At 38.5% G+C, this 14,259-nt stretch overlaps 1 protein-coding gene across 2 annotated transcripts in view; it reads left to right on the top strand.

The window, feature by feature from the left end:
- Positions 1 to 14,018, top strand: part of LOC149185639 (aluminum-activated malate transporter 9-like) — a 66,142-nt gene extending 52,124 nt beyond the window's left edge. For both annotated transcript variants that reach the window (XM_089410749.1, XM_089410748.1), the window contains exon 6: positions 13,292 to 14,018. In XM_089410749.1, the coding sequence (XP_089266875.1) occupies positions 13,292 to 13,903 (612 nt within the window). In that variant the 3' untranslated portion in view covers positions 13,904 to 14,018. The remainder of the gene's footprint in view (positions 1 to 13,291) is intronic.
- Positions 14,019 to 14,259: the final 241 nt, after the last annotated feature.

Raw genomic sequence — 14,259 nt, 5'->3', positions numbered from 1 at the left:
GTTCATTGACGACTTTTCCAGGATGTGTTGGATAGGACTCTGAAGCATAAAGACGAAGCTTTCGAAAAGTTCAAAGATTTCAAAGCCTTGGTTGAAAATGAATCAGATCACAAAATCAAATGCCTCAGGTCTGATCAAGCAGGGGAATTTACCTCGGATGAATTTTTCAACTTTTGTGAACAACATGGAATAAGAAGGGAATTCTCTACAGGAAGGACTCCTTAGAAAAATGGAGTAGTGGAAAGGATGAACAGAACGGTTCAACAAATGGCTTGTGCTATGCTTGATGAATCTGGAGCTCTTGCAACCTTCTGGGGTGAAGCTGCATTTGCTTCCGTTACTATTCTCAACAAAACAAACGTTCGGGTAAACAACACTCAAACTCCTCATGAACTTTGGTATGGTAAGAATCCTACGGTAAAATACTTCAAAGTTTTTGGAAGCAAATGTTACATCAAAAGCACTGATGAAAATCTTGGCAAGTTTGAACCTAGAGCAGATGAAGGTATTCTCCTTGGTTACTCTTCCCGAAGTAAAGGATATAAGTGTTACAATAAAAGACTTGGAAAAATTGTTGAAAGTATTGATGTGGTGGTTGATGAAGCAGGCGACAATCCAACGTAGATAAAAACCGAATATTTTGAATATGAAGAGGACTATCCTTCAACTTCAAAATAGACTAATGTTGAAGAAGAAACTTATGAGGCACCAGAAGAACAAATAAGGGTAGAAGAAAAGACTCCATCTAGGTACATATAGAAGAATCATCTAGAGACTCAAATTTTGGGGAAAAAAGAGGCAGGTGTTCAAACAAGAAGAACTATTACAGAAGCTTCAAGTTATCTAGCATTGCTCTCCTTTGTCGAACCACGAAATGTAAGTGAAGCATGCAAAGATGAATGCTAGGTCAAGGCCATGAATGAAGAACTTGAGCAGATTGAAAAGAATAACACGTGGGAATTGGTTCCTAGACCAAATGATAAGAATGTCATAGGGACCAAATGGATATTCAAAAACAAGCTGAATGAAAATGGAGATGTTATTAGAAATAAGACCAGACTTGTTTGTAAAGGGTATGCTCAACAAGAAGGTATAGACTTTGAAGAAACTTTTGCACTGGTTGCCAGACTTGAAGCCATAAGAATGTTTCTTGCTCTTTCTAGTTTTCAGAAGTTCAAAGTAATGGAGACTTAGAAGAAGAAGTGTATATTGAGCAACCAGATGGATTTATCCTTGGAAATGATCCAAAACTTGTATGCAGACTCAGAAAGGCTCTCTATGGTCTTAAACAGGCTCCAAGGGCGTGGTATTATCGTCTGGACAAATACCTCCATCAACAAGGTTTTTCAAAAGGATCAGCAAATAACAATCTATATATAAAAATTGACAATGATAAATTGCTAATACTTGTTATGTATGTTGATGATATCATCTTTGGTAGCAATGAAGAAGCCATGAGTCAAAACTTTGCCTTGGTGATGCAAAAAGTATTTGAAATGTCCCTCCTTGGTGAGCTCACATATTTTCTTGGTTTACAAGTCCAACAAAACAAAGATGGTATCTTTCTATCACAAACCAAGTACCTCAAGCAGATCTTGACGAAATATGGCATGGAAGATTCGAAACCAGTATGTACCCCTATGGTAACAGGATGCAGCCTCAATGTAAATGATGAATCAACAACAATACATCAACCAAACTATAGATCCATGATTGGAAGTCTGCTCTATCTGATGGGTACCCAACCAGACATCATGCATGTAGTGGGAATAGTTGGAAGATTCTAGGCTAATCCAAACACCTTCAGGTGGTTAAAAGGATTTTCAAATATCTTCAAGGAACACAAAATTATGTCTTATGGTATCCTAGAGATTCAGATCTCACACTTCATGCATATACAGATGCAGATTGGCAGGAAGCATGGATGACAGAAAAAGCGCTAGTGGTGGTGCATTCTTTTTGGGTTCCAGATTAGTATCTTGGTTTAGTAAGAAACAAATCTCAATTGCATTATCTACAGCTGAAGCAGAATATGTGACTGCCGCATCTTGCTGCACACAACTCCTTTGGATGATGCAAACTTTGCAAGACATTCAAATCACTTGTACTCCACCTATCTCCATTTTATGTGATAATACAAGTGCAATCAGTATGTCAAAGAATCCAGTCATGCATTCAAAGACCAAGCACATACCTGTCAAATATCATTTTCTCCGGGAACATGTGATTGAACAAAAGGTCAAATTGGAGTATGTTACCTCCAAGGAACAGGTTGCTGATATATTCACCAAATCATTGCCTAGGGAGACATTTGAATACCTCAGACAGAAGCTGGGAGTAGTTGATGCATCATCTTGTTGTTGAAACTTATCTGTTTCAGAGAAAAGTGGTTGTACGCGAGTTTCATGAAGAGCATCCGTGTACATACGCATGTTTCTGTGGATACAGTCGCGTATATGTTGATTTGAAGAAAAACAGTGGGCCAGACTCAGGATGAAAAGAGTTTGATATGGGTCTGACAGAGACCATTTGGCATAGGTTCAGGGGGAGCATTTACTTCTAATAATGCATTGTTGGCATTATCTTAGAAGATCTTGGTCTACTTCACAATTGTTTTTGATTAAGGTGGAATAAGTGCAGAGGGAGATCATGGTTGCTGGTCTGGATGATGATTGACAGATGCTGCTGATGATAGTTGCTGATGACTATCATAGTCTTGTCTGAGATATTTAGTCTCTATGTCATGTATTTCTTTTATTATCAAGGTCATGTAACAGCCTATTTTGGTTTCCCCACTATGCCTGGGATGGATGATGTAATGTTCTTTTTTATCATGTGTAAACTTTTGGTGTATCCCCGCTTGGTTGGGTGGATGAGTCAATATTGGTATATCCCCACTTGGTTGGGAGATGGATGTATGTATGAGTCTTTGGTGATAAGAAGGTCATTTATGATGTATAGAGTCATGTTCCTTCTTATAGAACATCTTTTTGCAGACCTTCTTATAGAACATCTTTTTGCAGACCTTGCCTACTGTCAGGGGGAGCATGGACATCACAGCAGAGCAGAGATTTCATCACGTACTCAGGGGAGCATAACCCTTTTCCCTTTATGACAAAGGGGGAGAAATACTTTGAGTGACTTGGGGTTGCCATCAAGTCCAAAGGGGGAGATTGTTGGCATTATGACACAGGTTTGGCACTATGACACAGGTGTTGTCTTTGAGTGACTTGGGGTTGCCATCAAGTCTAAAGGGGGAGATTGTTGGCATTATGACACAAGTTTGGCACTATGACACAGGTGTTGTCCTTGGTGGCAACTCACTCAAATGACAGATCACAATTCAGGCCCTCAGAATGAAGGAAAAAGAGATACGCATGTCCCTCTTAACCAAGTCGCGTATACATGCGAGATCGCCGATCAAAAGGCGCATTTGCGTATGCACGCACTTTCATGCAAGGAAAAGCGCGTACATGTGGGAAAACTTGTTTTTAGTCCATGGTATTTAGTCCTTGGTATTTGGACCATGGTATCTTGTCTGAAGTGTTGAACCTAGGTATTGGGTCCCAAGTATTGGTTCTAAGTGGTTTTGGACCATGGTATTAAGTAAGGCCTAAGACTATAAAAGAGGCAGGAGATAATTAGGCAAAGGCACTCAAGGGATCAAATATCTTATGAAGAGCAAGATCTAGAATACTGGTCTTTGGGTAATGGTGCATAGCCGGATCTGAATGAAGGAGGAACCTGAGTGCTAGAAGGAGGATAAGTTCTATTGATGGGTCAAGATCTCAAGGCTTAAAGAGAAGTATCTTTGTGTGATTTTGATCTGTTATATTTGGTGCATGATCTATAAATCTGAAGATCTGGGTATAACTGATGTCTGAATATTTGAAAAGGGTAAATTATCTTTTATAGATCAGGTTCAACATAGCAAAGGCGCGTATACACGCTAGTTCGGTAATGAAAAACAACGTATACGCAGGTTTGCCTTAAGATAACAGTGTATGCATGCAGGTTCTACATATTGAATTAGCGTACGTCTTATAAAATATGTTTTAGCTACTTCTGTTTATTGCTGCAGTGTTCTAGGTTCAGGATTGGTTTCTGGTTACTGTTATTGTGTTCTGGTTACAACATTTAGACAAGTGATTGTTTGATTCAGTTTTGGTTGGTGCAAAGGAGATTGGTTGATGTAGATACATTTGATGTTTGATTGATGATATTGATGGATCCAGTTTGAAAATTTAAACGTGGTCCCTGGAAGAAAAGAGAAGGTTGTAGCCTTCTGCAGGTCAGCACCTACGTACTAGTACATCAGCTAGTACAAGAGCTAAGGGAGTTGTAGCTCCCTTCCAGGAGAAGATGGAGTACGAAAGAAGGTTGTAGCCTTCTATAGGTAGAAGCCTGTGTACTGGTATAATACTGCACCAGTACAGAAATATTGTAAAAAGAAGTGTCTTATTAAAAGAAGATAGAGACGAATTGCAGCAGGTGGTTTTCACCCACATTGGGTTTCCACCTTATATCTTGTGTTCATGTGTGTGATTTCATGTACTGTTTACTGCACTTGATTACTGTTTTATGGTTTTGATACATAGATTAAGATCAAATAACTAAACTAGAAGTCTGCAAGATATACACGTTTTTCTCTAAACACAGTTGCGTATATATGCAGGTTTAATTAACAGAAGTAGCATATATCAATTTGTTTATGGAAATTAAAAATTGTTAAATTGATAATATTGATTCACTCGCCGCCCCCCCCCCCCCCCCCCCCAAGTATTATTTCCAATAAACATGGCATAGGTCAGAGAGGGAGCACTTGTCAGTGACAGAGGGAGTTTCAGCATCAAGGGTGTTTCTAGCCTGACAAAGATGTCAGAGTTGGGAGATCAATTGCTTCTCAATAACTGAGTTGCAGTGCAATAGTTAGAAGTGGTAGTGCTATGAGCAGCATGATGCAGCATGATGAGAGGAGTTGCAGTGCAGATGCAACAGTGGCAGTGGCAGGGCCATGGGCAGCAAGACAGATGCAAAGGAACTTGGAGTACGGATGCAACTGGCAGTGGAAGGGCCATGGGCAGCATTACAGGATGTAGCAGTGCACATGATGGGTAGCAGGCCTAGCATCAGCACAGGGACCGGTGCCGGATGATCAGGGTGATAATTAGTGAGGAGTATTGCTAGAGCACAATCCTCACTAAGAGGGAGTGTTGATTTGGGGTAGCATCGGATGTGCTCTAGCCACGAAAATTGGTGGAGAGGCTAAGGCACATGATATCTCCAAAGAAAGGGTTTGGGCAGATTCTAAACAGTTTGGAAGATATTAAAATCAATGTGGAAAAAGTTGAAGTCGGGATTAATTCGGCAAGGGTCCAAAAATTGAAAAACTCTTCAAAGTCGGGAGTTTTTTGAAAAATTCGGCAAAAAGTCGGCAAAATTAAAAAAAACACAAAATTATTGATTTTTTAATTTTTTTTTTAACATTTAGAGTATCCACAACATCAAATAAATGCATTTCCACATAAACATGTAAAGAAAGCTAGTATATAATATGTATATGAAGTCTAATGCTACATCACATGTCAAAATAGTGAATCAACTCCTGAATTTTGAGTCCTGTCCGAGTCTTAACTCTCAAGAGTCAAAATATCAACAAAAAATATAATAAATGTATATCATGAGTCATCTAAAAGTCATCAAGTAATCAGTCACTGAGATCCTCTTCCCCTTTTAATTTTTGTTTCTGCTAATTGTATTAAGAAATAAGTCATGCATTACTCAATAGATTGTAATCTGCTTGGGTAATAAGGTGTCAAGTGGTAGGTCCAATGAAAATTAACAGTGAGTATCACAGTAGATGTGAAAATTAACGCTCGGTGAATCCAAGCTGCTTATTTTCTGAGCAAACAATAGATGTCAAATTATTAACCCAGCCTTGGCATCTATTATTCAAAAACTCTTGGAGGTAAAATCCACTTCTGATACATAACCTTTCCCCACATTTACAGGGAATTCACCACTAAAGAAGATTCCCTTTCAAAACATGCTCTCATTGCAGGAAGGATCTTTGCTGTCACAAGATTTCACAGGTACTTTGTTCCTGTCTGAAAAATGGGTTCTTTTTTGAGGCACTGGTTTTGTATTTTTTGGACAGGTTGTTGCTATTTGATCTTCATGATCTCCTCTTTGTTGTTTCTTCTGGAAGCATTCAACAACTGTAACAATGTTTTTGATGGTGTGGGGTTATTTCTACGGAACACTGTTGTATGCCTGTCCTTTTGGTACTTTTGTAATCTTTTGAAGGGGCAGTGGCTGTTAGGATCACTAAAAGCCTAGAGGCTTAGCCAATGTATACTTTGCTTTCTAACTAGAAATATGAAGTATAAAGATTTGTTTTTCCTTGGAAAACAAAAACATATCTTAACCTCAAAAATAACAGATTACAAATGAGACTGCAATGCTCGCAAGAAGTATGACAAACAATACATTGCAATAACTTGAAAATGCATGGATGGAAGCTTCAATTTATGGTTTTTTCACCTTTGCGGCCTCTTTATCCGCGACTTGGGAAGGGAGGAATACTTTTTGGGTCGACTCCCGATTTAAGGGAGGAAGACTTTTTGGGTCGACTCCCGATTTAAGGGAGGAAGACTTTTTGGGTCGACTCCCGATTAAATCGGGAGTATAAGGAAAAATCGCGATTTTTTCCTTTGTGAAAAAGTCGCCAAAAAATCGCATTTTTAGGATTAAATCGGGATTTTTTGCAGATTTTTTCCACACTAATTAAAATAATTAATATTTTTAATGGAGTCCCTAAGTCTAAGCTTAGGGAAAATAAAATATTAATGTGAATTAATATAAAACTGTGTTAGAATGTTCCAAAAGTCATGTATCAAACCATATCTAATCTTAGCCATTGATTAAGGACTTAATCTGGGTTGTTTATTTGTCAACGAGAAAAGTATAAGAGGAGGCTTGAGGGTCACTTGGAGAACACACCAAGAGATCAAGATTTCGACTTTCTGGGGCTGGGTTTGCTGAGAAAGTTGAGAGGGTGATCAGAATTGCAGTTGAGGGCAGTGAATACAGAAGTAGAGAGTCAGAGATAGCACCGGGAGGATCAACATAGTAGTCGAAGAGAGGGACGCAGAACCAGCGAAGGGTTCACGCAGAGCCAGCCAAGGCTCAAGCAAAGGTAGCCAGGAGCTGCGCAGTGCCTCAGAGGGCCAGCGTGAGTGATGCAGCGTGCCAAAGGACTGATGCAGTGCCTCCAGAGGCTGACACAGACCAAGCCAGAGTGATGTTGGACTAACGCTGGGCCAAACAAAGCTGACACAGTCCCTAGAGGCTGACGCTGAGGTTTCGTGGGGAAGATTGGAGCTGTGGAGTTGCCAAAGTGTTTATCCCTGGTTTCAGCCAGAATATCTGCTTCCAAGTAGCGAGGTACTACTACCAAAATTTTGCTTTGTTGGGTGAGCCTAATTTGGCACCCAGTTTTTTTTTTTCTGAAACTGCTTAATAAATCACACCCTCAGATAGTTGCACCGATTTTCCTGCATTGGGTTTTTCCGGGGACATTAGTCCAAAAACAACGGTGTCACTTGTGTGCTTGTTTCTGTTTCCTTCAATTGATGATCTTTAATGTGTTGAGCATGTACTTGTATTTATTTCCAGTATTTACATGGTAAATAACTTTTAATTAACAAAACAAGTAGGTAGGAATAAATCAGTGAAGTACATGAAGGGTTTCTAATGGGTTAGACTTAGAAATTCCAACATTTCAAGATCCTATTCCGATCTAGCTCTAGTTTGAAGAGTCTTTCTTTTGCATCAAGGGTATCAAGCCCTTGACTTTTCTCGTCCCCCAAATGTTCAAGCTCCAGTTCCGTGTCCCTCGGGATCTGCTCATCCTTGATCCTCTTGTCATTTTCCCACTCAATATACTTATGTTTTAGGGTTAGCATTTTATATGCAAAATATGTAGAGGCGGATTGTCCCAGTTGGGGAGTGCAAGTATTCCAATGCTTGGTGACCATCTAGAGATAACTATCATCTTTGATCCAGGTAGAATTGAATTTAAAGGGTGTCTTGGGTTTACGATCTCCGCTTGCAATTTCAAGATAGATGGGCATGTGATCTGACAATCCCCCAAATCCCACCCATTGATGATATAAGGGTAGTTGTTCCAATAAGGATTCCTTAACCAGAAAACAATCCAATCTCCTGGAAAGTGCATCTTTACCTATCCTCCGATTTCACCAAGTGGGTCAGAGTTGGGTCATGGGAATATCAATCAGATGATGATCCTCCAGTAGAGACCGGATCTCATCCGATAGTGTGTCAAATTGAGCATTCATTCCCCAAGATTCTGCATGTCCAAGAGAGAAGTTAAGGTCCCCCCTTATAATGATGCTCTCGACTTGCAGATAGTCATAATTGATTAGTTGCTGCCAAAATGGAGCCTTGTTGATACATGGCCCATATACATTTATAAGCCTCATCTCCCTTCCTAATTCTGCAGAGTATATATCAGTGCCAATGAACCCTTCTCCACCCCAGGAACTCAATAATCTTATGGACCTGGGATTGTGATCCAATACCAATCCACTAGACCGCCCACGGGCATCCAGTGCAAGAAAATTCCAAGCAGGGGAAATGGCCTCAAGGATGGGAATAATCTATGTGCCACCCGCAAGAGTCTCCTGTAGAAAAATAATTTCGCCAATTCTGATTCCAACATCCGTCAGATATCTAGTTTCTTTGCAGGGCTAGCCAAACCTTGACAATTGAAGGAGATCCACTTCATGGCAAACCAAGGGGAAGGGAGGTTAATTCTCTAAGGATCTTGTATATGGGTTGTTGACGACCTTGTGCCACATCTAGTCCAGCCTGGAAAATGGCTTTTGACATGTAAGAGTGTCTACCCTGAGAGGTTTTGGAGTGTGGGGCCGAGGGGATGATACCAATACCACTATCGTCCCCCGGGGTAAATCGGGTCAGAGACTGAAGGTTGTAATTGTGACCCCTATTAGACTCAGAGGATGGCTTCATATGAGAGAGGGGATTGGGGACTCCAGTAATGGTAGGGGGGTGGGGGAATAAGTGGGGGCAGAAGGGGCCAAATTGCAAAGAACAAAAGGGGTACAAATAAAAAGAACAACATCACATCTCACAGAACAAGGAATACAAACAAATGATAAATAAGGGAGAGATGGAGGTAAAGAGAATGTACCTGCAATAGCAGTCGCCGCCACAACTGCACAAGATATGGTGATATGTGGGGATGGGGGGCGAACATGCTCCATGTGAGTGCCTCGAACCGCCTGAGCGTCCAGCTCTGGATTCTCCTCGTGCCGAATAGGTTCCTTACCACGCTGATCAGCAGCGGGATTACCAACAACATGATCATGTTAGGCTACCGATGTAGAGATATATGCGAGGAGTCGACAGTCTTTGTATAGGTGTCCAATCTTATGACACCTCTGACAGCGATAAGGTACCCCCTCGTAGTCCAGTATCTGTACCCTGCAAGTGTCCCTGTAATGCAGTTGCATATTACCATGAAGGAAATCTCGTATAAAGGTATAAATTAATTATGGCAAGTTTGTCATTTTAGTAAGATACGAAATATGAGGTTGTTGGAGTAGTCATGTAAACTAAAATTGCAACTCAAGGATATGCAACATTGCATGCAATTTTTTTTTTAGAATGAGCAGAGGCATAAGGAGCTGAAAATAAAAATGGGCATGCAATTTTTTTATGAAAGTCAACAACAACCAATTTGCAAAGTAAAGTATACCAACAAAGGATGAATGAAGCATGAAGTCAGAGGAAGAAGTAAATTAGATGGATTTTCTATGGAGTGGAAAGTACATTCAATGAAAAGCTATAGTGGAATGAGAGTGATTACGTCAGAAGGATTATGAGTAGGCAACAAAGCAAGAAATGGGATCCTGGAAAGGATAATGTGCAGCAAACAATGTAGTGGGATAATATAGAAAGAGAATATTGTAGCAAGGAAAATAGAAAGTTATAGCATAAAGTTTGGGATCCAGGAGAATTTCAATAAGCCTATGCAATTACACGGTCAAGAGACCATGAATATTTTCACCTTGGGAGATAATGCAAAAGTATCCAAACTCTAAGTCAAATACATTTGACTAGACCTAGGGGTATTTAATTCACTAAGGAAGTTGGTTCTCTAATTGTTAATTATTTGTAATTTTCTATGTTTCTAGGAAATTCTATAAAAAAGGTAATATTGATGTAATTATATCTTTTTCTACGAAGATATCTTGGGAGGATTTTGTGGATGTAAAGATATTTAGGGATTTTTAAGGAATCAAGAAGACATAGAGGATAGAAGAGAGTAAAGAGGGGTGTTGTATAGCCAAAGGGGCCAAAAAAGGGTCGATTTAGTGTAAATCACGCCAGGAGAGGACCTTTTGTAAATTTGTACAGAATATGTTAATTAATGAAAGAATTTTTTATGAATGCCTCTATTTGATGTGAAACCAAACCTCTATTATAGCTAGTAAATGTCCTCTATTTATGTGAATTCACCTCTGTATTTGTAATAGGACAATTGTGTTTCAGGCTTGTTGCAATTAAGCTCACGAGGGAATCAATTCGAGAACACACATGGTTAGAATTAACATAAAGGAGGACAAAACCCTTGTAAACATGGATGCAAAATTTCCTTTATATTCAGGATGATTAAGACTAGTGATCATTGATAAAACAATGTCATCAATGATCTCGAATCAATAAAGGATTGAGGAGGAGCGTAGGTATATTAGAAGAGGTGTTGCAGGGGCGTTAAGCATGTAGTGGAGCTATGTTTTCTTTTGGACCAAAGTGAATAAGAAGAGTTGGGACTTAGTTATTTTATCCTACGGATTTTATGAATAAACTAAGGCTACAGAGACAGAAGCCAAAGTTTGTCACCACTGCCTTGTTGAGACATAAATCTCAAAATAAATTCCCTGGAAGAATCACCTTTGAAGTTTATAAGAGCACACACTTTGAAAACGTCGAGGTACAGGGTCAGCAATTGACACAAATTGTAGTTCTGCAGATGACATAAATATTCCTATCCCATGAAAGGCCAAAGTATTGAGGAAGGTCAAGGTGTTGGGATGACGTGGAAAGTCTGGGTCCGGGCTCAGCAGTTAACGGGAAATCAAGGTGCAACCATTAACAAAGAAATTCTTGTCCCGGAGATTGTCACCCTAGAAGTTTCCAAGCATGACTTGTTTCCAAATCGTGAGGGTCTAGGGTCAACACTAAATGAGAAATCAGAACGATAATTGATGTAGAATCCAGAAAGTCTATCTCCCTAAAACTATTGATGGAAGGCAAAAGTATCTTGGTACAAAAACGTTGGGGTCCGAGAATCTAAGAATTGGTTATATGTTGTGGTCACAAGGCAGAGTTGGGCAAGAGCTTTGCTAAGGAGAAGGTTTACGAGGAGGATCGGGCCAAAGTTAGTGGAAGGTAAATACTTCCTCGTGATTTTTCTATTAAAATTATTCCTGCAGACACATTATATATTGGAAAGGGCTTGAATCTGTTGGTTTTGTGAAAAGGGCTGATCCATGCCCTTTGGCACATATTGTAGGTATGGCCCATGTGGTGGTCTATTTTGGGACCAAAGGTGTTGAAAAAGAACCTGTTCCATAGTCATGATTTGATTCATGTGTAAAAAGGGATTATATCCCATAGTTGGTTTGAGGGAAGCACCAATTTTCCATATGATAAGCATAATGACTTTTCCGACTTCATTTGGCATGAATGATATCACTCTTTCTAATAATTATGTATCAAAATATGGTGACTCGTATTTCTCTTGTTTCTTGAGAGATAATGTTTGTGTTGGTTGTGTTTTTGTTAAATATCATTGTAACAATTTTGAAAAACATGCCTCTTGGGAGGCATAAACTTCTTTGCATCTTGCTCATAGTGATTTATGTGGTCTACTTTCTTCTCCTTCTTTCTCTAGGTTCAAGTACTTATTAACTTTTGTTGTCTAGACACACTTTGACTTATTTCTTAAAATTTACGAGTGATATTTTTGACTTGTTCTTGGATTACAAGGCCTTTATAGAAAAACAATCTACACAACAACAACAAAGGTTAAGAACATATAATGGAGGTGAATATGACAATAAAAAATTCACAAATTATTGTACTACATAGGGCATTAAAATGTCACATATTGTTCCATATACACCACAACAAAATGATGTTTTTGAATGAAACAATCTTTCATTAAACATATTCTTATAAAACACATTACAAACTTCATTATTAAATAATATTTTTTTAATTTATCTTTGTCAATTGGTTTGCATTGAATGGATCATACTTAATACCAAAAAACCAAAATGCAGTCTTGAACACTTTTTACGTCACCTTGTTTGGTATGTGTATATGCGATGTTGTTTTTCCTATAAGTTCTATTGTCTTATAATCTCCATGTTCCATTTTTAAATTTTATCTTGTCATTGATTTTGACAAAAAAATATTTTTGTGTACCATATGATTAGAATAATCAAAATTGAAGAACTAAACATCTTCTTGAAATTACTTTTAACATAAAAAAATAAACATATGCATGATTGAAGCAACTAAAACTAAGGAAAAAACATCAACTTCAAACTTATTTGAGATATAACCAATAAAAATATTAGGCATATGGAATGCTCTATTTTATTTTAAGGAAAAATTATCATCTCATTTCTTTGTGTGATTGTGTATAAACCTACGATCCCTTCCAAACGAAAAAATCTTTAGCAATAATGACATGGAATGAATTCTTTATCTATATGACCATGTCCATGGGTTCTATCCCATGGCCTTTGCAATAATTAGATGGCTCCCCTTTTCCTTCTAAAAGATTGTAAGTGCTCTTTTCTCCTCCATCTTTATCCTTCTTTACAAAATTTTGTCTTGCAATTCTATCTAGTATACTTTCATGGAATAACAATGATCTCATAAAATTAATTTTCCAATTTTATCCGCATCACATGTTTCTTTTCATATATTGAATAACCAATAATTTTGATATAGTATGATTTCATAAATTACTTTATTTATATTGTTCTCTTCATGGACTGCAAGCCCATTAGTAATTTATATTGGTCTCTTCACATGGACTGCAACCAATCCAATTAGTATTATTTTTCATAATAATAATTATTCATTTGTTTACGTTGAACTTCCATTTCATACAGCATTTAGATTGCTTTCTAATAGATATTCTAATGTTGGTTTCTATTTAATGCAGCCTTCCGTTAAGCTACGAAAAGAGTTCAGCGATGAACTAAAGCGAGTTAGTAGCGAAGCTGCAAAGGTGCTAAGGGAAGTGGGGCATAACATGGAGAATATGACAAAGTTAAAGCATGGAGACATACTTGAGAAAGTAAAGGTAGCTGCCATGGATTTGCAGAGAAAGCTGAATTCACGATCGCATCTTCTTGTCAATTCTGAAAGCTGGCTCATGGATTTCCCTAACAATGAAGCTATTGTGAAGGCGACCCCGCGGGGAAGATCTCACAGCGAGTCAAAACTCCCCATATACTCACGCAGGGATGGAGGAAACCGGATCCCCGCTGTTTCCAAGGAAATTGAAGAGTGCAACGAACCAATATGGAAGTTGGGGCCAAAGCAGCAATCATGGTCATCTAAATATAATAATGATCATGCCAACAAATCTGAAAGCTCCCCTGCACAACTCTCTTTAGCTACATTTGCATCTCTGTTGATAGAATTTGTGGCCAGGCTCAGCAATGTTGTCAATTGTTTCCAGCTTCTCAGCGTAAGTGCAAATTTCAAAGAGCCTCTCAACAATTTATGCTCAAATCAAGCCGAGGAGTCGCAGTTGCCATTGCCAGTGTAAAGTAATGTTTCCATTTTTTTTCCATTAGGGAGTTTTTATATCTATCTAAACAGATAGTTTGTGGTTGTGACTCTAAATTTTATGATCAATTATCAACATTTGTGTCAAATGGGTATGTCGAGGAAATAACACGTAAATGGAAGGGTTATTTTTGAGTTGAAAAAAATTAATATTATATAGTATTAATGGAGAAATAGTTACATGGTTGTAACTTAATTCTTTAAGTTGGGATTACTTTTGAGGTTGTAGGAGTTTGTTCTCACCTCCTTATTCTTTTGAGATGTATTTATTGTCTAATCTTTGATTAATTGAAGATGAGAGTGTACGTTCCAGTTTGTGCAGTCTCTAGGTGCAGT

The sequence above is a fragment of the Pinus tabuliformis genome, chromosome 3_1 (assembly GCF_031772625.1).
Source record: "Pinus tabuliformis cultivar Carrire ecotype Pingquan chromosome 3_1, CPIR1, whole genome shotgun sequence".
Classification (NCBI taxonomy): domain Eukaryota; kingdom Viridiplantae; phylum Streptophyta; class Pinopsida; order Pinales; family Pinaceae; genus Pinus; species Pinus tabuliformis.
This window is presented reverse-complemented; position numbering and strand designations above follow the sequence as displayed.